The sequence below is a fragment of the Hevea brasiliensis genome, unplaced genomic scaffold (genome assembly GCF_030052815.1).
Source record: "Hevea brasiliensis isolate MT/VB/25A 57/8 unplaced genomic scaffold, ASM3005281v1 Scaf16, whole genome shotgun sequence".
NCBI classification, from domain to species: Eukaryota; Viridiplantae; Streptophyta; class Magnoliopsida; order Malpighiales; family Euphorbiaceae; genus Hevea; species Hevea brasiliensis.
Window position 1 is genome coordinate 100,135 of NW_026614652.1, and position 26,021 is coordinate 126,155.

The 26,021-nt window shown below is 39.0% G+C and overlaps 1 protein-coding gene across 1 annotated transcript; it reads left to right on the top strand.

Moving 5' to 3' along the window:
• LOC131176546 (uncharacterized) lies at positions 1–25,845 on the top strand. The gene is made up of 8 exons (XM_058141595.1): positions 1–128; positions 318–397; positions 594–661; positions 1,773–1,888; positions 24,628–24,734; positions 25,108–25,157; positions 25,247–25,329; positions 25,420–25,845. Exons 2-8 carry the CDS (start codon positions 340–342, stop codon positions 25,532–25,534), a joined length of 597 nt encoding a protein of 198 aa, XP_057997578.1. The 5' UTR covers positions 1–128; positions 318–339; the 3' UTR covers positions 25,535–25,845.
• Positions 25,846–26,021: the final 176 nt, after the last annotated feature.

Here is a 26,021-nt window from a genome sequence, read left to right on the forward strand (position 1 = left end):
ATGGCCGTTGGAACTGGAAGCTTCAACACGCTTCATATGGGAAAATAAAAACCTCCCAATCCCAAAGACCTCTCAGTAGTCGCAAGTTTGAGCGAATCTTTTCTCATCTTCACCGTATAATATTAAAGGTTTCTTCTTTAGCTATTCTCCCTCTCTAACTCTAATTCACTTCTCATTTGTCCGTCCTTGGTCCAATCTGAGCTACCTTTTCGGTTTTGAATTTCTTCTTCTTCTTCTTCTTCTTCTGCTATGAGATTGCTACGCTTTAACTGTCAGATATACATCGGGCTAATATCTATGTGCTTTTGGTAACATAGGAGTTATTGAGGTTGGGCAATTATGTTTGTTTCCAGAATTTCAAGAATTGGAGTTGGGATGTTTAAACAGCTTGGAAGAGGTATGTGCACATTTCCTTATCTGGGTTTTTGATTTGGAATCTATAGCTGCTAAATAGGATAGGATTAGTATGTCTGATATGTTTTCACATTCAGAAGCAAATTGAATAGCTAATCGATTAACTGAAAAATGCATAATTCTCTAAATTGACTTGCATTTTATTCACTCTATTGCCATATTGCTTCATTTCTGCTCAGGCTTGTGTACATCCTTGTGTAGAACAGGATTTTTGCAAACACCTTACATTCAATATTGGCAACCTCAGGTGAGTGCTCTTTGGGTTACAAACAATGCTTCTGTATTTTTCTTGTTATGGCTGAATTGTTGTGGTAGTATTGTCTGTTCATTCTTTTCCTTTGAGTGATTATAAGTTGGTTGTATGGTTACTCATCCAAGCTCTCCAGAAATATATAGTTATACATGCATTGATATTATTGAGGTCTAGATTTTAGATCTATGAAAACTCAATTACCAAAACAATTGATCTGTGATAAACATTTATTGCTACTCCATGCTGTTGCCAATTTTCGTACATAGTAGTTATCTTCCGAATGTTTGTGATATATGATTGGTTATGGAGATTGAACTGGAAGAATGCCTGGCAGTCAAATACCTTATTATAATAAGGTGGTCAAAGTCAAACAAAAATTTTAATGGTATACTTGGTTTGGATTGTCTTGAATAGTTACAAGCCAGTCTTGGCTCCAAATGCTGTTTGAGCTGTTGGAGGTTTGTGTGATCATCTTCTTATGGTATTGCAGATTCTGCCCTCTGGCCAGTTAACTTATGATGACAAAAAGAATATATTTCCCGTGAAAAGGGTGATTGCCTGCAATTTTTGACATAAAGAGGACAACTAGTTTTGATTTTTTATCCATTTATGGTGACATGAGAATTTTTATAGAAGGATTAAGTCAATATTTATGAACCCTTGGAAATGGGAGTGGAGAGGATTCATTTAATTAAGAAACTAGTTTAAAAGTTTGCAAGCATTTCAAAATTGAACTGGAGAAATTTGAATTAATTTGGAAATTGGAAGTGAAAGAATGTGGTATTTAGCAGACACACAAGTATTTTTCCATTGAGACGTGTTGTAAATTTTCATCCTATGCCTTCATGAATCAGATTTGAATCCTAGGATTTTGAACCTTGCTTCACCATTTGATTTCCTGGGCAAGATCCCAGCATGTGAATAAACTGGGAATCAGATTTATGCTAAGAATAATGGAATTACTTGTTGGAATCACACATGATAAGCCTGATTACTAAGATTTTGTAGTTTTATGGGTATGAGACCTATTTTAATTTTAAATGAATTTTTATTAACCCATTGTTCTTATTTCTAGATGTTCATTGGCTCTTAATTTTTGAAACAGTTCAAAACACAACTCGAGAGTAAGATGTTTCTAGGTGCCTTATTTCAGAAGCATCATCTGTTTTCTACCCCAGCTTCTGGTAGTGATATTGTGGATGGAAGTGAAGGAAAGGAAACGTAAGCTCTTTTTAAATGAGTGTTCCAGAAAATGTAGCATTATGGTGAATGCATAAATTTATACTCTTTTTTTTTTCTTCGGAAGCAAAGTTTACAATGACACCTCTATGAACTGCATAATAATGTCTAAATTAGATTCTGAGGAACCTTGAATATGGCAATTATGATGAATGCATGAGTTTATACTTTTGTCATTTTTTGGAAGGTTCATGATGAAATCCTCTCAGAATAGCATAAACTCTAATGTTATTAGATGCTGTCTTAAGTAGATTCTAAGAAATCCTAGTAGCCTGTAAGCAAATTTTCAATTATTCTCCTAGACTTGCCAAAGAATTCACAGGTTGATTTACTCTCCCATTTTTATGGCATAATCATGTTGCTTATTGGCTTGGCCTATTGGATCTCTACAAGCTTGAATAAGATCTATCATTCTCCAAGACACTTTTGTCTGCTTTCATGGATCATATTTATATTATAGTCAAAGGGAGTGGCCTGTCAATCCCCAAGAGTTAGGCATGCAAGAAAGGCCAAGATAAGTGAAACACTTCAATAATGCCTTGCAGGAATTTTCTAGAACGTTGGAGAAGTGCTAGAACGTTTCGAAAATGTGGAGAGAATTCTAGGGCGTGCTAGTGAGTGCTGGAGAATTCAGCATGCTAGAATTGGCTAGAAAGAGCTGTTGTAAGGTGCTAGGAAGCTTCCCTTGGACTGACAAATTGTTGGCAAATTCTAGAATTGCCTACAAGGTGCTGGTTACCTACACCAAGTGCTGGATAACTCTAGACTCTTCCTTAGTGGGCTGTATGCCTAAGTAATTGTTGGAGATGTATAAAAAATTCTAGAGATTTGCTGTACACTACATGTTTGAGACAAGTTCTCCACTACACATTTGAGGAGGTGAATTGCCTATAAATAGGGATGGCTAGAACTTAGAATGTGTAGTGTGAGAGTGAGTCCTTAAGAGCTCTTTTGTACAACGTTCTACTTGTAAAACTATTCTTTATAAATAATATACTTCCTCTTGTGTAATGCTCTACTCTTGTGCATTGTGTGTGAGTGAGGGTTTGCCTAAGGTTCTAATTGGTTGGGAAGGTTGACTTAGTTTGGTTTAAGAGTGGGAACTAAGCAAGGGCTGCACATTGACAAGCAGTAAAGTCTTGTGGAGTGACACTTGGTAGAAGAGCCTTGGTTATATCAATTGGGGGAATTTGTGACCATTACTAGCAAGGATGCTGAAGCTAGCAACCTCTCAGAGGTGCAAGAGGAGAGGGGGTGTGAGAAGGCCGCCAAAGAGGCATGGGAAATCGAAGGAAACTCTACGGGATGCTGCTGCCATTTCTACGGATACGGTGGAGGACTTTGAGGCAAAGCTGGCGAAGTTGGAATTGGCCATGGCTGACGTTCTAGAGACTCTTAACTCTTAAGGAGGAGGAGCAAGAGACTATGAAGAAGGAGGTTGAGGGGGCATTGCAGAGTGCTCTTAATGTGTTAATTGATTCAATGAACAAGACTATGTAGGAATTTCGAAACACTGTTGCTACGGAAATTCAGTCCTGCATGAGGAGTTGCTGGAAGCCAAGGGAGAGATTAATTTATGTAAGGCTGCCTTCTCTACTGGTGCTATAACTACTGCTGCTTCGAAGATCAAAGTCCTGGAGCCATCGAAATTCGGAGGTAAGCGTGATGTTAAGAAGCTTGATAATTTTATTTGGCAAATGGAAAGATATTTGGGTGCTTTAAATTTAGTTGATGATGCTTTACAAATTAGCACTGATACTCTCTATATTGAGAATGATGTTGCCCTATGGTGGAGGTATCTTTATGAGGAGATGTAATGGGAGCAAGCTGAAATTCATACTTGGGAGGCATTCAAGGGGATCTGAAGAAACAATTTTGCCCCGAAAATACTAAGGAGTTGGCAATGAAGAAGTTGCGATCTCTTAAGCATACGGGGATTCTTAAAGAATATATTCGGGAGTACTCTTTTGATGCTGGAGGTCCCCAATCTGCTCGAAGATGTGAAGTTGCTATATTTTCTTAATGGGTTGTAACAATGGATAGAACAAGAGCTCAAGATAAGGGGTGTCCAAGATCTTGCCAATGCCATTGCGGTGGCTGAATCATTGGTAGAATTTTCAAAGGATTCTTCCAGGAAAGAAAAAGGTAAGAAGAAGGGAAATTCTGATAAAGGAGGAGACAAACCCCACAAGGCAGCTAAGTTGTCCAAATAGAAGGGCAAATCGCAGTGAGAAAGTAGTAAGGAGCAGCCTGAGGTGAAAAAGGATTGTTTTCTATGTGGTGGATCTCACTTTGCCCATGAGTGTCCCAATCGTGGCAAGCCGATGCCATTGTTTCATCCTACAAGGGACACCTCAACAAGGAGAAGGTGCACAGTGTCACGGGCCCAAGTATTAGCACTCGGGACCTTGTGATATTTGGTTTGAACTCTTTCAAGACAAGTCAATCATGAGAATCTCATAATAATTTGTGGATCAAAATGAGTATTATATTACCATGGGGCTTTGGCAAGCTAAATGGAAAAATAACACAAACATGTTATATAGACAAGTATCACATGCACAATAAGCACATCAAACAATAGGGCAAAAACATTCAATGAATAGGTTACTTCCTTTATTCATATAACATAATCAATACAAGGAGAGAAGCAATCCTTACATCACTTATAGGTAGGCAGAAAATCTACAAGGAGTGAAGGGATAGGGACTTCACTACCGATAGCTACCTCGGCCCAACATTAATCAACTAGTCACTCCCCTTAAAGAGCATTAGGAACACAATGGGGTGTGGTAAGAAAAGACATCACTATGTTTGAGTCATCACACTCTAGAATTACATGAAACATCATTATGCTTGAGCCATCATACTCTAGAATTACATAAATGGTTGCAAAATATCATCTTTAGTCCCTAAAAATCACATTTTACTACCCAGACTTCCTACCCCTTGATATTCTCCCCCACTCAAATGGTCAACGTCATCATCGACTAATCTTGTAACAATGCCTCGGTCTCTTTGTGTATGTGTTTGTAGAATACGCAATGAAATACTGTCTCATCCAAAAACCTTTACTAGAAAAAACCCAGTGGAAAAAAATCTTGGTGAAGGAAAAGAATGCAGTGCGTATGAATCTTTTGCTTGTGTGGTTAGAGGTTTGTTTCCGTCTCCAACTAGTCTTTTTTGTACTCAAACCCTTCCATTTGACGAGGTTCCTTGTATGGTTGGCGCTTGGTGGTTTTGACAACTCACTTTGTCAGGATCTCTTCTACTCCTTAGTTGACTAGTGATGTGTGGGTGAAAGCTGGTCTGGAAGATTTATTGCAGCTGAAATCTGTCTCATCTGTATGATATGGCTTCAATCTGCTGACATGAAAAATTGAGTGAATCTTTATTCATTCGGGTGGCTCTACTTTGTAAACAAGTTGGCTAACTCAGCAACAATTGATATTGGCTCTTCGTACTTGTGAACTAGTGTCTCGTCTCGATTGTGAAGGAATCAGAATTGATCAGGTAGCAACTTCACTATCACTAGATTTTCAACCGCAAACTCTTATGGCCTTCGATTCTCATCTGTCTATTTCTTCATATGTCTTGATGCTTTTTCCAACTGGGCTCTTGCAATCTCTACATTCAACCTCCACTCCTTTATGAAATGGTACACTTTGGGATTTCTACCAGTGTCAGGACCATTTAGAGTATGAGGTGCCTAAGGCTGTTGACCTGTAAGAATCTCAAAACTTAAAAGGACTCTTATTAGTAGCAGAACTCTTTAAAGAATTAAAATAAAATTGTGCCACGTCAAGTAATAAAGTCCAATTCTTCTGACTAGTATTGACAAAATATCGTAAGCATTCATCGAACAACCCATTAAATCTCTTTTGATCAAAATGATCCCACAAATCGGCCGTCTCAATCACTTAAAATGCTCTTTAGGACATCCCAATACTTCATCACATTCTTGGAAAAAGCACGGGCAGTATCTCCTACTGAACAATACTTTGACATCGGCACAAAGGTCCCGTATTTGTAGAATCTATCAATTATCACCAAGATGTGGTCATATTCTTACTCTTGGCAAACCAGTAATGAAGTCTAGAGAAACATTTTCCCATGGTCTACTTGGCACCAGTAATGGTTGTAACAATCCCGTAGGTTTTTGTCGTTTCTAGACAAGTCTTCGTATATTCCTTCACATCATTCTCTAATTGAGGCCAATAATAACCTTATTTCAACAAAACTAATTTGGGTTGCTAGTCTAGATGACCCGCCCATAAATTATCATGACATTCTTAGAGTAAGTCTTTTTAAGTTGCCGCCTTTGGAACATACACTAGATTTCGAGTTATCAAGAGATTATTCACTAGCTAAAACTATCTAGTCTTCCTTCTACTAATTTTATTAGAGCTATGGCCTAGGGGTCTTTCTTTAAGTTATTTCAAATTTATTCTCGCAATGTGGTAGCTACCCTGCTACTTGACAATTGCGCTATTTGCTTATCGGTTGACCCATTTGACTTCCAACTTAAAACATCTACAACTCGATTCAAGCTCCCCTGTTTATACTCAAATTCGATGTTAAACTCGGCTAGACATTCCCTTCTATCTTGCTTGTTTAAGCATCAATTTTGGCTAAGATAAAAAGTTACTAATTGTAGTATTGTTTGTCTTCAGTATAAACTTTGACCCCAACAAATAATGTTTCCAAGTGCAAAGACAGTGCACCAATGCTAGTAATTCTTTCTCTTGAGCTGCATATCGAATCTATACCTCTTTCAGCTTTGCTTTCTAAAGCAATCGGGTGGTTTTCTTGTATTAGCACTCCTCCCAGTACTAGATCGAAAGCATTAGTTTGGACTTTAAAGGTTTTTATCATGTCTGGGAGAACTAACACCGGTACAACCATCATTGCCTGTTTTAAGTTATTGAAGGCTGCTTGACACTCGTTAGTCCATTGTCACTTGTTTTTCTTTTTCAACAATTCTGTAAGGGGACATACCCTTTGAGAGTAGCCCTACACAAACCAACTATAATAATTCACTAATCCCAATAAGAATCTCAATTCAGTTATGCTCTTAGGTACTGCCCATTCCTGCATTACTTTTACTTTGGCTTAGTCCATGTGGATTATGCCCTGTTCAATCACATGGCTTAAGAACTTGATTCGGGTCTGGGCGAAAGCACATTTCTCCTTCTTCACAAAGAGTTTGTTCCATAGTTATAAGATTCGCTACAAACCCTCGAGCTCCGCGATCTGATTCGTGCATCCTGATTCACAAGATGTTTTCGTATCAATTTGCTAGGATACGTGAACTGAGTCGCCTTGCCAAGATGACGCACCATAAATCCTCAAAAATTGCAGGGAAAGATAGTGAAGATTGAAGAAGAAGATACACTTAAAAATAGCAAGAACCAAAAAGAAGGAGAAGGAAAAGAGAAGCCTAGAGGAAGGTGAACAGCTGAAGAAGACGATGTAAAAACAAAGAAAAAAAAGAAAAGAGAAAAGTCTACAATTGACAGACCTTTCAATTGTCTATTTTAATTATTCCACTACAGTTGGCACATTTTACCTAAAAATATATAGCTGGCGCATATTAAAAAATAACTATAGCTTTAGTTATTTATAGTACCAAATTAATGTTTATGATGTTAATAAATATATATACTTGTTAAATTTTATTCTTTTATCATTGTGGATCTTTTTTTTTTAATTTTTAGTTTACTTTGTTCAAATTAATTTGTTTAATCATTTTAATTTTTTTAAGAATGAAATTTATTATTAAATTTTATTTTTTTTATCTATTTTATTAAACTAATCTATTACCTATTAAACTTTTAAAATTATTAAAATTAGGTTGAAAAACATACAAAGTAAGATATTGTAAGTAATAAAAAATATTATTAATTTCACTTAACGAACCCAAGATATTAAACCTACCCTCAAAGTACTCAATATATAACTAAGAAGCGTACCCTGTTTCTGTCCCCATACCGCAACTCGCTACGTACTGCATTCCAATTAACTATGGTTTGTTCTCCCTCAACTTTTCAAAGACAAAGCGGAGATGTTTCATATGCTCTTTCACTGTATAACTATACACCATAATGTCATCAAGATAGACCACCACAAACTTGTTAAGGTAATCGTGGAATACCTAATTCATTAGAGTACAAAATATAACTGGAGCATTTGTTAGTCCAAAAGGCATAACAATAAATTCAAAGGCACCATTCCGTGTCACACATGTGGTCTTGAGTTCATCCTCTCCTTGATGCGCACTTGATATTATTTGTAAAGAATTTTGGACCTAATTAATCGAATAAGTTTGTGATCAAGGAAATTGGGTACTTATTTCGCACTGTTACTTTGTTGAGAGCTCGGTAGTCCATGCACAATCTCAAACTACTGTCTTGTTTCTTCTGGAAAAGAATAGGTGCACCAAATGGAGCTTTTGCTGGTCCAATGAATCCAACTTCCAACAGTTCATCTAATTGCTTTCTTAACTCAGCCAATTTAAGAGGGGCCATTCGATATGGAGCTCTTGCAGGAGGCGTTGTTCCAGGCAATAACTCAATCTTATGATCTATGCTGCAACGTGGTAGCAAGACTATAGGCAACCTATCCAACATTACATCCATGTACTGTTGGGAATGTTGCAACGTTTCCCCAGCTTCTTTAATAATCAGAACCATCACATACGTCGGCTCTCTAAGCTTCACCCCCTTCTTCAATTGAAGAGCCAATATTAGTTTATTTTCACTGATGGGGCTAAAACTTGTAGGAATTACACACGATTTGTCCCCCATCAGGAGAAGACAATCTATAGCTGGAACTGGAGTGGCTTACGCCTTTTTGAGGAACTCCATCTCAATTACTACACCAAAATCATCAAGAGGGTTTACCGTCGAAATTAGTCTCACCTTTCTAGGGCCCCATCTGGCAAGATATTTTATGGGCAATTCCTATAGTGTTCAATGCTTTGGAGTTAACAACCTTTATTTTCCTTGCATCCTCCTGTATGTTTAACTTAAACCGAAATGCCATCTTGTCTGCCACAAAGTTATCAATGGCTCCAAGCTCCACAGTGTAAAGGGGGGAGAATATGGGGTATGTAAATTGTATATGATTGTAACTTTATAGGGGCAAAATGGATATTTTGTAATTTATTTTATTTATGTAATTATAGGGGGTGTGACAACTGAGACAGTGATGTTTCCTTCTGCCAAGGGTGACTTTGTCCCAAATGCTCTTTAGGGGGGAGTAACTGGTTGGCCTTAGGTGGGCAATTGGCCTAGCTAGTCACTTTGCTTGCCGAGTTCCGTCTTGCACTCCTTGTAGGTTTTCCCCCTGCCTACAATGGATTTGTTGTATTCATGTTATATAAATGAATGAAGTAGCCCTTTTCATGACATGCTTGTCCCTTTCTGTTTGTTGTGCTTTTCATGCTTATAATGCTAGCTATGTGAAACCTCACTTGTATGAAATGCTTGTGATGACTTGTTAATTGGCCTGATATCGTTTCTTCTACCTTTGTTCTCCACCATAGCTTGGCATCATTAGCCAGATATATCGGTGCAATCTTCAATCTACCTGCATCAGAATTATTTTTGGTGGCATCGAAATATAATTCCATGTCAAAGATGAAATTATCTACCTCCTTTTCATCGCGACCACCTCCAAAAGCTTTGGGCTCTGGAATTTTAGCCTTGCCCATCTCGAAAACTCCCCAATTGGGGTTGCTTGTAGCTTTCACTAGCAAGTTCACCTTTCCCTGCAGATCTTGTATTTAGCCTTGAAGCGTTTTCACCGTTTCTGTGACATCCTCCATGTCATTCACATTCCCCACTAGGGAATCATGAGCAATAGGCTTTCAAGCTTTCTACACAATCCCCCACCTGAGAGACCTCTGCCTCTAATGTGAGCACTCTGCTCTCCATATCCCCTAGACCTCTGCCTACAATGGATTCATTGTATTCATGTTATATAAATGAATGAAGTAGCCCTTTTCATGACATGCTTGTCCTTTTCTGTTTGTTGTGCTTTTCATGCTTATAATGGTAGCTATGTGAAACCTCACTTGTATGTAATGCTTGTGATGACTTCTTAATTGGCCTTACTTGGCTTGATATCGTTTCTTCTACCTTTGTTCTCCACTATAGCTTGGCATCATTGGCCAGATACATTGGTGCAATCTTCAATCTACCTGCATCAGAATTATTTTTTATGGCATCGAAATATAATTCCATGTCAAAGATGAAATTATCTACCTCCCTTGCATCGCGAGCACCTCCAAAAGCTTTGGGCTGTGGAATTTTAGCCTTGCCCATCTCGAAAACTCCCCCATTAGGGTTGCTTGCAGCTTTCACTAGCAAGTTCACCTTTCCCTGCAGATCTTGTATTTAGCCTCCAAGCGTTTTCACCGTTTCTGTGACATCCTCCATGTCATTCACATTCCCCACTAGGGAATCATGAGCGATGTGAGGGCTTTCAAGCTTTCTACACAATCCCCCACCTGAGAGACCTCTGCCTCTAATGTGAGCACTCTGCTCTCCATATCCCCCAATCGGGTAATATTTGTTGGCAAGGAATTTTGGATGTCCTCAAGCTCTATTAGCTCATCCTCACCCCTAATCAATTTGGCTACCACAGCCATAAGTTGTTCGACTTTGTCTTCTAACACCTCAATGTACTTATTTTGTTGTTCCAGAGAGAGGTGGGCAACTTCAAGCTCCTTTGTCGATGCCTCATATGTAGGGCAATTATCAATTAAAGCAAAAACATCGTCAACCCTTCTCTCAAGGACATCGACATGATCAGCCAAGTTCGTCATCCTTGATTCCACCCACGGATTAATTGCAGCTCTGATACCTGTCACGAGCCCAACTAAAACACTCAATTGGGATCGTGCGGCACTTGGCTTGAGCTCTTCAAGGCAAGTCAGCCGATAAGAATCTTACAACAATTTGCGAAAAATTAGGGGCATGGTTAGCATCAGGCCAAGTAAGGCCAATAAGGAGTCATCACAAGCATTTCATACAAGCGAGGTTTCACATAGCTAGCATCATAAGCATGAAAGGCACAAGCATGTCATGAAAAGGGCTACTTCATTCATTCAAATAACATGAATACAACGAATCCATTGTAGGCAGGGGGAAAACCTACAAGGAGTGCAAGACGAGACTTGGCAAACAAAGTGACTAGCTAGGTCAGTTGCCCACCTAAGGCCAACCAGTCACTCCCTCCTAAAGAGCATTTGGGACAAAGTCACCCTTAGCAGGAGGAGACATCACTACGTCTCAGTTGTCACACCCCCTATAATTACATAAATAAAATAAATTACAAAATATTTATTTTGCCCCTATAAAGTTACAATCATATACAATCTAAATACTCCATATTCTCCCCCCTTTACATTCTTCCCCACTCAAAGAGGCAACGTCCCCATTGACTGGGCTTGTAAGAACTCTTGAATCTTCTGCGCATGATCATAGAGGGCTGTCTCCTTCTCCCAGCTGGTCTCTTCTGCATTTAAGCCTTTCCATTTGACTAGGTACTCCTTGTATGGTGAGCGCTTGGTTGTTTTGAAGACTCGTTCTACCAGGATCTCCTCTACTCCTTGGTTGACTGGTGGTGCACGGGTGAAAGCTGATCGGGAAGACTTGATGCGGCTGGCATCTGCTTGATCTGCATGGTAGGGCTTCAATCTGTTGATGTGAAAGACTGGGTGAATCTTCATCCATGCTGGTGGCTCTACTCTATAGGAAACTTGGCCAACTCTAGCCACAACTGGTACTAGTCCTTTATACTTGCGAAATAGTCTCTTATCTCGATTACGGAGAAATCGAAGTTGATCTGGTAGTAGCTTCACCATCACTAGGTCTCCCACTGCGAACTCTAGTGGTCTTTGATTCTCATCTGCCCATTTCTTCATGTGTTTGGATGCTTTCTCCAATTGAGCCCTTGCGATTTCTGCATTTCGTTATCACTCCTTTGTGAATTGATAAGCCTTGGGATTACGGCCTGTGTAAGGATCATCTAACGTGTGAGGTGCCAATGGTTGTTGTCCTGTAACAATCTCAAAAGGACTTTTGTTAGTAGCAGAGCTCTTCAAGGAATTGAAACAGAATTGTGCTACATCAAGTAAAGAGGCCCAATTCTTCTGACTGGCATTCACAAAGTGTCGTAAGTATTCTTCCAGCAACCCATTAAATCTTTCAGTCTGGCCATCCGTTTGAGGATGAAAGCTAGTGGAGACATCCAATCTCGAACCTAAGAGACGAAAGAGTTCTGACCAGAATGAGCCCACAAACCGGCCATCTCTATCACTGGCAATACTCTTTGGGACTCCCCAATATTTCACCATGTGTTTGAAAAGGCCCGCGCGGTGTCTTTAGCAGAACAATATTTTGATATTGGTATGAAGGTCCCATATTTGGAGAATCTATCTATCACAACCAAGATATGGTCATACTCCCCCACTCATGGCAAACCTGCTATGAAATCTAGGGAAACACTCTCCCAAGGTCGGCTCGGAACTGGTAATGGTTGAAGTAATCCTACGGGTTTTTCCCGATCTACTTTATCTTGCTAGCACACCAAGCAAGTTTTCGTATATTCCTTTACGTCTTCTTCTAACTGAGGCCAATAATAGTCCTGCTTCAATAATGCTAAAGTGCATTGCCAGCCCGGATGTCTTGCTCACAAAGTGTCATGGCATTCATGCAGCATTAATTTTCTCAAGTTGCCTGCTTTCGGAACATACACTCGATTCCCTCGGGTCATTAAGATACCATTTTCCAACTAAAATTGTCTAGTCGTCCCTTCCTCGCTAGTTGCATTAGAGCCACTACTTGAGGGTCCTTCTTTAAATTATCTTGGATCTACTCCCGTAATGTAGTAGTCACTTTGCCATCAGACAACTGTGCTAATTGTTGAAGAATCTCCCCCCTCGACTTCCTACTTAATGCATCCGCAACTTTGTTCAGTGTCCCTGGCTTGTATTCAAAGTGGAAATCAAACTCGGCCAAACATTCCTGCCACCTGGCTTGTTTAGGGCTCAACTTGGGCTGTGAAAAGAAGTGGCTCACTGCTGTGTTATCTGTTTTCACCACAAACTTGAACCCTAACAAATAGTGTCTCCAAGCTTGAAGACAATGTACCACTGCTAATAGCTCATTTTCTTGGGCTGTATATCTAATCTCAGCCCTTCAGTTTTTGGCTTTCAAAAGCAATGGGATGACTTTCCTGCATTAAGACTCCTCCCAGTGCAAAGTCAGATGCATCGGTTTGCACATCAAATGGTTTCATCATGTCAACGAGGACATCGACCATTTGAGTGGTGGAAAATATCAAGGGGTAGAAAGTCTGAATAGTAAAATATAATTTTTAGGGACTAAAGAGAATATTTTGTGTTCATTTATTTAATTCTAGGGTGTGATGGTTCAAGCATAGTGATGTTTCATATAATTCTAGGCCATGATGGATAGAATATAGTGATGTCTCCTCCTGCCATATCCCATTATATCTCTAATGCTCTTTAGGGAGGAGTGACTAGTTGGTTAGTGTTGGGCTCATCTAGTCACCAGCCGTGAAGTCCCTGTCCCTTTAATCCTTGTAGGTTTACCCCTTGCTAACAAGTAATGTGAGAATTGTTTGTCTCCTTGTATTGATTATGCTATATGAATGAAAGAAGTAGCATGTTCATTAAATGTTTTTGCCTTGTTATTTGATGTGCTTATTATGCTTGTGATGCTTGTTTATATGAGATATTTGTGATGTTCTTCTGTTTGGCTTGCCAAAGTCTCATGCTAATATAACATTTGTTTTGATCCACAGGTTATTGTGAGATTCTCTTAGCTGACTTGTTTTGAAAGAGTTTAAGTCAAGTGTCACACGGTCTTAAGTGAGTGCTATTACGTGGTCTCGTAATACTGCACACCTTCCCCATTGCTGGGGTGTCCCTTCATAAGAGGAAACAATGGCATTACGCTTGCCACGATTAAGACACTCATAGGCAAAGTGAGGTCCACCACATATCAAGCAATCCCTTTTCATATTTTACCCTTCCATTTGGACGACTTAGCTGCCTTGTGGGGTTTGTCTCCCCCACCTTTATTAGAATTTCCCTTCTTCTTAGCCCTTTTCTTTCTTGGAAGAATCCTTGAAAAATTCTACCAATGATTCAGCCACCACAATGGCATCGGTAAAAACTTGGACTCCCCAACTCTTGAGCTGTTGTTCTACCCATCGTTATAACCCATCAAGAAAACATAACAACTGTCATCTTTGAGTAGATTAAGAACCTTCAGCATCAAGAAAGAGTGCTCCCGAATATATTCTTTAAGAGTTCCCGTATGCTTAAGAGATCGCAACTTCTTCATTGCCAACTCCTTAGCATTTTTGAAGTAAAATTGTTTCTTTAGCTCCCCCTTGAATGCTTGTAAGTATGAATTTCAGCTTGCCTTTGTTCCATCTCCTCATAACGACACCTCCGCCATAGGGCAGCATCATGCTCAAGATAGAGAGTAGCAGTGCTAATTTTTAAAGCATCATCAATTAAATTTAAAGCACTGAAGTATCTTTTCATTTGACAAATATAGTTATCAAGCTCCTTAGTATCATGCTTACCTCCGAATTTTGGTAGCTTCAGGACTTTAATCTTCGGGGCAGTGGTAGTTGTAGTACTAGTAGAGAAGGTAACCTTGCACAAGTTGATCTCTCTCTTGGCTTCCCATAACTCCTCACGTAGGGATTGAATTTCCATAGTAATAGTGTTTCGGAATTGCTCTATAGTCGTGTTCATTGAATCAATGAACACATTAAGAGCACGTTGTAATGCCCCCTCAAGCTCCTTCTTTGTAGTCTCTTGCTCGTCTTCCTTAGAGTCAAAAGTCTCTAGAACGTCAATCATGGCCAATTTCAACTTGGCCAGCTTTGCTTCGAAGGCCTCCACCACATCTGTAGAGATGGCAATAGCATCTCGTGGAGTTTCCTTCGATTTCCTATGCCTTTTTGGCTGTACACGGGCCTCCTCACGCCCCCTTTCCTCTTGCACCTCCGTGAGGTTGCTAGCTTTAGCATCCTCGCTGGCCATGGTTACAAATTCCCCCAATTGATGTAATCAAGGCTCTGATACCAAGTGTCATGCCACAAGACTTTCCTACTTGTCAACATGCGGCACTTGCTCGGTTCCCACCCTTAAACCGAATTAAGTCAGCCTTCCTAACCAACTAGAATCTTAGACAAACCTCACTCACACAATGCACAAGAGTAGAGAATTAAATAAAGAGGAAATATATCATTTTCAAAGAATAGTTTTACAATTAGAATTTTGTACAAAGAGCTCTCAGGGACTCACTCTCACATTGTACATTCTAAGTTCTAGCCATCCTTATTTATAGGCAATCCATCTCCTCAAATGTTTAGTGGAGAACTTTCCTCAAACATGTGGTGTGCAGCCAATCTCTAGAATTTTTTATACATTTTTCAATAATTACTTAGACATACAGCCTACTAAGGATGAGTCTAGAGTCATATAGTAGTTGGTGTAGGCCACCAACACTTTGTAGGCAATTCTAGAATTCTCTAACAACTTGCCAATCTAAGGGAAGCTTCCTAGCACCTTTCAACAGCTCCTTCTAGCTAATTCTAGCATGCTAAATGCTCTAGCACTCACCAGCATAACCCAAAATTCTCCCCACGCTTTCAGAACGTTCTAGCACTTCATGGGCACTTCTCTAATATTCTAGAAAATTTCAGCAAGACACTACTGAAGTGTTTCTCTTGCCTTGGCCTTCTTTGCATGCCCCACTCTTGCGGATTAACAATCTCCCTTACCAAAGCTCTTGATGCCGTTGTCAAGTTTCCTAGCCTTGATTGCTTTAACAAATTACCACAAATTCCCAACTAACTTCACTATTTGGCTGCCCTTTTCATTTGATGAGTGTTATGAAAAGTCAATCACTATATTATTTCTCTGTATATTCTGTATTCTGTATTCCTATTTAGGATTTCTTATTTAGGATTTCTTCCTAATTAGTAGAACACAATTATAGGAATCAATTGTATATATATACTCATGTACAGATTAATTGAAATTAAGGAAAATCATCTCTTTCTACATGGTATCAGAGCAGGTCATCTATCTAAGGTGACTATTTGTTCTCACCAACCAGCTCAGGAGAGACCTTGGCCGCCGACCGGCCGTTTCGACCTCGATCAACATCGCCGGCGTCGCCTCAACCCCCTCATTCCACCACTGTGTGCTGTTGCCTGATCTAGTACACCATTAAAGGACTTCTGAGGTTTAGCTCTCAGATCCTATTTTGGTATTTGCTTGATTTGTGATTTTGGGTTATTTTGCTACTTTGGATTGGCATTTTCGTTAGTTTTCTTTGTCTCAATAAATGGCAGACAATAAGAATGTTATTTCTGATGTGATTCCGGTGATGACTAAGATCACGGAACACAAACTTAATGGTTCGAATTACCTGGAGTGGAGTAAGACTGTTAAGGTCTATTTGCGTAGCATTAATAAGGATGATCACCTCACTAAAGATCCACCCATTGATGATACACGACAAACTTGGCTAAGGGAGGATGCTCGGTTGTTTTTGAAGCTTCGAAACTCGATTCACAGTGAGGTAATTAGTTTAATTAATCACTATGAATTTGTTAAGGAATTGATGGATTATTTAGATTTTTTGTATTCTGGTAAAGGGAATATCTCCCGTATTTATGATGATTTTAAGGCATTCTACCATGCTGAGAAAGAGGATAAATCTCTCACGGCTTATTTTATGGATTTTAAACAAGTATATGAGAAACTTAATGTATTGTTGCCTTTTAGTCCTGATGTGAAAGTTCAGCAGGCCCAACGGGAGCAACTGGCTGTTATGAATTTTCTTACAGGCCTTCCTTCAGAGTATGAGATTGCTAAATCTCATATTCTCTCCAGTTCTGAGATTTCCTCTTTGTATGAAACATTCACACGGGTCCTTCGTACAAAGAGTACCTAATCTTCACAGCCTGCCAGTAGTGCTCTTATTAGCCGTAATCCAAATGGACAACAAGGTAATAGAAGAGGAAGTAGAGGAAGAATTACAGGCAATAAAAGTAATCAGCGTAATGGAGATGCTAGTTTTAATTAGGACTCAAGATGAGTTATTTGTTATTATTGCCATGAGCCTGGCCATACAAAATATAATTGTCCGCAACTTCAGAGGAAAAATCAGTGATCACAGATGGTAAATATAGTAGCAGAAAATTCTACAGTATCTTCTTCTGAGAAAACTATTTTGGTATCTGCAGAGGATTTTGCACAATTTTCCCAGTATCAGGCATCTCTAAAGCCTACCAGTTTCCTTGTCACTGCGATCACTGAGTCAAGTAAATCCACTACATGCCTTGTGTCTTCCTTATTCAAATGGGTTATTGATTTTGGTGCGACAGATCACATGACAGGTAATTCTAGTCTTCTATCTGCTTTTCAGTCTAATCTTACTTCCTCTACTGTTACTTTAGCTGATGGTTCTACTTCTTGTATCATGGGTTCTAGAACTGCAAACCCGACTTCGTCAATTTCGTTGTCTTCTGTTTTGTGTCTACCAAAATTCTCTTTTAATCTACTTTCTATTAGTAAACTTACTCGTACCTTAAATTGTTCTGTTTCTTTTTTTCTTGACCAGTGTTTGTTTCATGATCTTACGACTAAGCAGATTATTGGTAGAGGATGCGAATCAGGTGGTCTCTACATTCTGGAAAATCATGTACCGCGGTCGCTTATTTGCTCCAGTACTTTAACACCTCCTGAAGCTCATCGTAGATTGGGTCATCCTTCTTTGTCTACCATGAAGAAGCTGTGTCCTCAATTTCAGTCTTTATCAATACTAGAATGTGAGTCGTGTCAGTTTGCAAAACATCATCGTTTTCCTTCTGTGTCTAGAGTCAATAAACGGGCTTCATCCCCTTTTGAGTTAGTTCATTCTGATGTTTGGGGTCCTTGTTTTGTTACTTTTAAAACTGGATTTTGTTATTTTGTTACTTTTGTAGATGATTACTCTCGTGTTACCTGATTATATTTAATGAAGAATCGTTCTGAGTTGTTTTCTATCTTTTGTACCTTTTGTAATGAAATCAAAACTCAATTTAATATTATTGTACGCATATTAAGAAGTGACAATGCCAAATAATACTTTTCAGCACAATTTCAGTCTTATATGACACAAAATGGCATTCTTCATCAGTCTTTTTGTGTGGATACCCCATCCCAAAATAGCGTGGCCGAAAGAAAAAATCGGCATCTTCTTGAGGTAACTTGTACTCTTCTTTTTCAGATGAAAGTTTCTAAACACTTTTGGGCGGATGCAGTTTCTACGGCATGTTTTTTGATCAATCATATGCCGTCTTCTGTCCTTAATGGGGATATTCCTTATACTGCTTTGTTCCCTAGAAAATCTTTGTTCCCTATTGAACCCCGTATTTTTTGTTATACCTGTTTTGTACGTGATGTTCGTCCACAGGTTACTAAATTGGATTCAAAATCTCTCAAATGTGTCTTCCTTGGGTACTTTCATCTCCAAAAAGGGTACCGTTGTTTCTCTCCTACTCTTAATCGGTATCTTGTTTCTGCAGATGTCACATTTTTTTAGTACACTTCATTTTTTCCTCAATCAGAGTGTATGAGAGTCAGGGGGAGGAGGATGATCTCTTAATATATACTGTCCAACCAATGTCTAGTCCTCTCCCACAGCCTGTTCCTTTTGTCTCTAGACCTACTCGACCTCCCGTTGTTCATGTTTATTCCAGGAAATTGGAGATTCCTTATTCAGATCCTCCACCAGCTACTTCATTGGGAGACCCTGTACCTCATACTGATAATGATTCTGATCTAGACTTACCCAGTGCTCTTCGTAAAGGTAAACATTTATGTACTTACCCTATCTCTTCTTTTGTTTCTTATAATCAATTGTCTTCTTGTTCTCGGTGTTTTGTTACTTCTTTAGACTCTGTTCCTATCCCTAATACTGTTGGTGAGGCACTGTCTCATCCTGGCTGGTGTGCTGCTATGAAAGAGGAAATAGAGGCTTTAGATGCTAATGGTACATGGGAACTATTGCCTTTGCCCACTGATAAGAAAGCTATTGGTTGCAAATGGGTATTTACAGTAAAGGTAAATCCTGATGGTTCTGTGGCTAGGTTAAAAGCACGCCTTGTAGCAAAAGGATATGCTCAAACATATGGGGTTGATTACTCTGACACTTTTTCTCCTGTAGCTAAACTTACTTCTATTCGCTTGTTTATCTCTTTAGCAACTACATATGATTGGCCCCTGCATCAATTGGATATCAAGAATGCTTTCTTTCATGGTGATCTTCGGGAGGAGGTGTATATGGAGCAACCACCTGAGTTTATTGCTTAGAGGGAGTTGGGTAAAGTTTGTAGGCTGTGAAAGTCTTTTTATGGCTTGAAACAAAGTCCTAGGGCATGGTTTAGGAGATTCAGTGAAGCAGTACAGGAATTTGGTATGCAAAAGAGTAAGTGTGATCACTCAGTATTTTATAGGCAATCTGAGGCTGGTCTAATTCTCCTGGTAGTCTATGTGGATGACATTGTGATCACTGGGAGTGACTCTGCAGGTATTTCATCTCTTAAAACTTTTCTTTAAACCCAGTTTCAGACCAAAGACTTGGGATTGTTAAAGTATTTATTGGGTATCGAAGTTATGAGAAGTAAGAAAGATATTTTCTTGTCTCAAAGAAAATATGTCCTCGATCTATTGACAGAGACAGGAAAATTAGGTGCTAAGCCTTGTAGTGCACCAATGACTCCAACTTTACAACTGTTAGCAAGGGATAGTGAGTTGTTTGAAGATCCAGAGAGATATAGGAGATTGGTAGGAAAATTGAACTACCTTACAGTCACTCGTCTTGACATTGCTTATGCCGTTAGTGTGGTAAATCAGTTTATATCTTCCCTAACTGTTGCTCATTGAGAAGCCTTGGAACAAATCTTGTGTTATCTGAAGGGCGCTCCAGGAAGAGGTTTGCTATATGGTAATCATGGGCATTTGAATGTTGAATGTTTTTCAGATGCCGACTGGGCTGGATCTAAGGTTGACAGGAGGTCAACTACTGGATATTGCATTTTTGTTTAAGGAAATTTGGTGTCTTGGAGAAGCAAGAAGCAGAGTGTAGTTTCTCATTCTAGTGCTGGATCCGAATATAGAGTCATGGCACAATCAGTATGTGAGGTAATGTGGATACTTCAATTACTAGATGAGACAGGTTTTAAGACCTCCCTGCCTGCGAAATTGTGGTGTGATAATCAAGCTGCTCTCCATATTGCTTCTAATTCGGTGTTTCATGAGCGGACCAAACATATTGAGATTGATTGCCACTTTATTCGTGAAAAGATTCAACAACAGATCATCTCAATAGGACACATCAAAACTGGAGAGCAGTTAGGAGATATTTTCACAAAAGCTCTGAATGGAGCTAGGATTGACTACATTTGTAACAAGTTGGGCATGATTAACATCTATGCTCCAACTTGAGGGGGAGTGTTATGAAAAGTCAATCACTATATTATTTCTCTGTATATTCTGTATTCTATATTCCTATTTAGGATTTCTTATTTAGAATTTCTTCCTAATTAGTAGAACACAATTATAGGAATCAATTGTATATATATACCCATGTACAGATTAATTGAAATTAAGGAGAATCATCTCTTTCTACAATGAGGAATTCAGTATAGTTAGGAATCCCTGGTTGACGAATAAGTCAATCTGCCAGAATTTCTTCAACTTCTCGATCATGCTAGGTTACCATGGTTGGCGGGGCTCTATGTGACTGGCCTCTACTAGGGTCTTCCTTGTCCTCATGATAAGGCTTTAGAAAGCTCACACAGAAGATAGGATAAACCTTCAATTGTGATGGCAATTCAACTTGATAACAAACCTTTCCTAACTTCTTAGTGATAGTAAATGGCCTCCAATATCTTTGTATCAACCCTTTGTGCATTTGTATATATACTTTGAATTGGTGGGGTGGCAACTTCACCATAACAAGATCACTGACTTGAAACTCCAAAGGCCTTCTCTTCTTGTCAGCCCACTTTTGCATCTTTTTAGAGGCCTTGTCCAAGTATACTTTAGCAATATCAAGCTGTTCTTGCCAACCTTTTGCCTATTTGTAAGCTGGAGGACTCAACCCAGTGTATCCCGTGGCAACAACATGTGCAGTTAGGGGCTGTTGGCTAGTATCAATCTCAAAGGGCTGCGTAGACTCACTTCTTCGTAGATTATAGGAATATTGTTCAACATCCAGTAGCCTAGCCCAATCCTTTTGGTTGGCACTTACAAAGTGCCGAAGATAGAGCTCCAACAATGCATTCACCCATTAGTCTGCCTATCTTTTTGGGGATGAAAGGAGGTAGAAAAGTGGAAATCCAAGCCCATCATCTTGAACAGCTCTCTCCAAAACTTTCCCAAACTTTCCTGTAAACCTTGGTCTCGGTCACTTGTGTTGCTTCTAAGAAGGCCCCAATGCTTGAAAAACAAGTGGGTTGTCTCTTCAACGATGCAATCTCGTGGGGCAGGGATGAAAGTCCCATACTTCAACAATCAATCAACCACCATCAGCCACTGGATAATTTCTTCCTCAGCATCCACAGAATGTCTCAACATGGCCTGATCAACACAATCATTCAATAGATATAGCCCATCTTACAGTCTACCACTGTCAATTGTTCTCCCTGTTATCAACTCCTAAAATACACAGTGAGTGGGAAAAAAATTCAATTTTGCAGTTGAGAGCTTTTGTAATAGAACTGACAGACAGAAGGTTAATAAGAAAGCTAGGCACATGTAAGACATAACTAAGACTTATAGTAGAAGTGCATTTAACAAAACCTGTTCCAGAAACATTAGATAAGCATCCATCAACAGTGTGGACTTTTTCTTTCCCTGAACATGAAGAATAGGATATGAATTTATTCGAAGAGTCTGTCATATGTTTGCTTGCTCCAGAATCTATAACCCAAAATGATTTATTATGATTGGCAAGAAAAGCATTACCTGAGTTGACGAAGTTAGAAGAGGCAACTGTAGTGGATTGTGATTCAAGCTGTGATAGGAATCGCCTCAGAGTCTGTACCTCTTCATTGGAAAACATCCCAGTGATAGCAGTATCTTCAGAAACACTCACAGTCTCAGATACATTTGCTTATGGTCTAGCAAAGCCCATCCTTTTTCCTCCACGCCCTTTAGTTGGGCGGCCATGCAGCTTCCAACATTGTTCTTTCGTTTGTTGGGATTTCTCATAGTAGTCACAATGTGACTGTTCTCATAAGAAGTTAGCAGTCAGCCTAGCCTTGACTGTTCTCGTAAGGAGTTAGCAGTCAGCCCAGCCTTATCAACAGCTGTAGAATTGATCATGACATTCTTTCTGCTCTCTTCCTACTGAACATAAGAGTATGTCTGCCTTAAGGTGGGAAAGGATCTTTATCAAGCACTTGGACCCGAATCTGATCATACTCCACATTTAGTCCAGCAAGAAAATCATATATTTGCTCATTCTCAACCAATTTCTGGAACTTAACTGCATCAGCCGGACATGGAGCCTGAAAGTCCTGATAGAAATCTAACTCTTGCCATAGACTACTCAATTTCGCAAAATATTGAGCAACAGTCAACTCACCTTGTTTCATTCCATGAACCTTGTTCCTAAGCTCATAAACTTATGCATCATTCATAACTTGAGAATAAGTCTGAGAAATAGCACTCCAAATGATAGCTGCACTGTCCAACAGTAAATACCCACGAGCTATATGAGGTTGCATAGAATTTATGAGCCCTGACATAACAAGAGAGTTCTCCGACTCCCACTAGTTGTAGATAGAATTGGCACTTTCTGGCTTTTTCCTATCTCCAGTGTATACTTCTGCAGTCCTCTAGCCTGAATGAACAGTAGACAGGATCTAGATTATGGCAAATAATTAGTTCTATCAAATTTTACAGGACTAATTTGTAAAGAGGGATTATCACCAACAAATCCAGCCTCTGTTTCAGAGGCTTTCTTCTTTCCATCAGTCATTTTTCAATTAAAAGAATAGGTACCGAGACAGAAAGCAAGAAACTGGGCAACGAAAGGTACCCAAAAAAATAATTATGCAAACCAGGTGTGGAAACACGTTGGTTAGAGGCACGCCGAACAGGGAAGACTGTCGGCAAGAGGCGCGGTCGGAGAAATCACCGAAAAAAGAGTGCACACACCGACGCGTGAAGAATGACGCGAGACTTCTGGAGGCGCGTGAGCTCACGTGCTTCACCAGACGGCGGTGGGACTCCGGGCGTAGGCCGATCAGCTGGTGTCCTTCCTCCTCAGGTGGGTGGTGACAGTCACCTCCCTTCCTAGAATGACGTAGAAGTTTGACCCACAAAAAACTACCCAGAACTGCACTGTTCGCGATAAAAAATTTTGGCACAGCTCTGATACCATGTATAAGACAGATAATTTGGAGAATTTCTTTTATATTTCTTCATACTAAAAATAATTTACAAGTATTCTAAATTATATACAAAGGTTAGGACTAAATAAGAAACTAATAATAGCCGATAAATACAATGATTTCTAATTATATTCTAATTTACAGCTAATTTACACTAATTAAAAGATTTACAATAATTAAGGGATTCTAACACGAAGTAAGTCGGGAAAAGAAGGCATATTTGGGCAATTTGCGGAAACTATCAAGGCTTATAAGGGTAGGAAACTTGATGAGGGCATCAAGGGTTTTGGTGTGTGGAGATTGTCAATCCCCAAGAGTTGGGCATGCAAGGAAGGCCAAGGCAAGAGGAACACTTCAGTAGTGCTTTGCTAGAATTTTCTAGAACATTGGAGAAGTGCCCAGTAAGTGCTAGATCGTGCCGGAAGTGTGGGGAGAATTATGGGGCGTGTTGGTGACTGCTGGAGCATTCAGCATGCTAGGATTGGCTAGAAGGTGCTAGGAAGCTTTCCTTGGGCTGGCAAGTTTATGGAGAATTCTAGAATTGTCTACAAGGTGTTGGTTGCCCATACCAAGTATTGGATGACTGTAGACTCTTTCTTAGTGGACTGTATGTCTAAGTAATTGCTAGAAATATATAGAAAATTCTAAAGACTTGTTGCACACCACATGTTTGAGGCAAATTCTCCATCACACATTTGAGGAAGTGGATTGCCTATAATAAGGGTGGCTAGAATTTAGAATGTGCAATGTGAGATTGAGTCCCTAAGAGCTCTATGTATAGCATTCTAATTGTAAAACTATTCTTTGTAAATAATATTCTTTCTTTTTGTGCAATTCTCTACTCTTACGTATTGTGTGTGAGTGAGGGTTTGCCTAAGGTTTTAGTTGGTTGGGAAGTCTGACTTAGTTTAGTTTAAGAGTGGGAACCAAGCAGGTGCTGACAAGCAAGAAAGTCTTGTGTCGTGACAGGCCGCAGCTAATATGTCTATACTGGTGGTTTGTGTTGTTTGGAAATTTGCATCAATTCATTGTTCCATTTTTGTGTCTTCCATTGTTGAGTGTTCATGTGCATACTATGTAGGTGTTATTCAGTTGTTTGCACTCATTTTCAATTGAAGAATAGAAAGCACCATTATGCATGGGAAGTCAACTTTCTAGGCCTGAATGGCAACTATTTCTGTTATTTCTTCTCATTTGGACGATGTTTGCAGCATATCTGTAACATTTGTGGATAAGGATGGAGAGGAAAAGAACCTCAATGTGCCAATTGGAATGTCTATGTTAGAAGCTGCTCATGAAAATGACATAGAACTTGAAGGCAAGGATTTTTCATGCATTTTTATTCTGGTTGTTTCATCTCTGAGTTTTATTATTATTATTATTATTATTATTATTATTATTATTATTATTATTATTATTATTATTATTATTATTCTTCCTAAGTGAGTATATTTGGATGTTAATGCTTCAACTAAAATCTAATATTTGCGATTTGGCCCCCCTCTCATTCGTTCCTTTAAATAACGTATGCTAGCAATTATACTCACAGAACATTCCTCTTCCCTTCAATTTTTAAATAGTGAAATTTTCCCTTTTGGCTTCTTCAATTACTACTGCTACAGCGGAAAATAAATTTTACTAAAATGTCAATCTTTTTGTATTTTAATTCTATAATTTTAATGTCTTTCCAGGAGCATGTGAAGCCTCACTTGCCTGTTCAACATGTCATGTGATTGTCATGGTATGTCAATTCTTTTTTTTTTTTTTTTTTTTTTGAAATAACTCCATGATAATTTTAAGTGGGGGCCTAACGTTTGAATGCTATGGTAGGATGTGGAATACTACAACAAATTAGAAGACCCTACTGACGAGGAGAATGACATGTTGGATTTGGCCTTTGGGCTCACACAAACGTAAGTTTCTTCTACATAAAACATGCATCAAGAACTTTCTTAACCCAGATTTATTTATTTATTTATTTATTTTTGTTGTGGATTTTGCAGTTCTCGATTGGGTTGTCAGGTGATTGCAAAGCCTGAACTTGATGGAATTCGCTTAGCTATTCCAGCTGCCACAAGAAATTTTGCCGTTGATGGGTATGTTCCAAAACCTCACTAGACATGGAGCAACACTGGAAAGTGTATGCTGAGCGTAAAGGACGCATTCATCCCAGTTTTGTAGCCTACAATATTGTATTCAACCAATGATCATCTCCAGTCCTAGTCATTTTTCCGTGCCATTGTTTGTTACATATTTGTTTCACCTAATAATTTTTTAGTGGAACTAACTTGCATCATGACAAAGGGAAGATGGGATTGAGACCATCGAATCCCAACAAATAATGACAAAAGGGAATGACTTATGCATTACAATACTAATGTTCTTATAATTCCACCTTTCTATCGTAGAGCTTTTTACCTTGAGCACCATGTGTTTCTTTTGGACTTCGGTTGAAATTTTTTGAAGGTTTCTAAAATGGAAATTGTCGTAATTGAAAATATTATAATAATTGCATATAATTAATTAAATTATTTAAAAATAATAGATTAATGAATTTTATTATTTTATAAATTATTTTTTATTCAATAACATTAAAAAATAATAA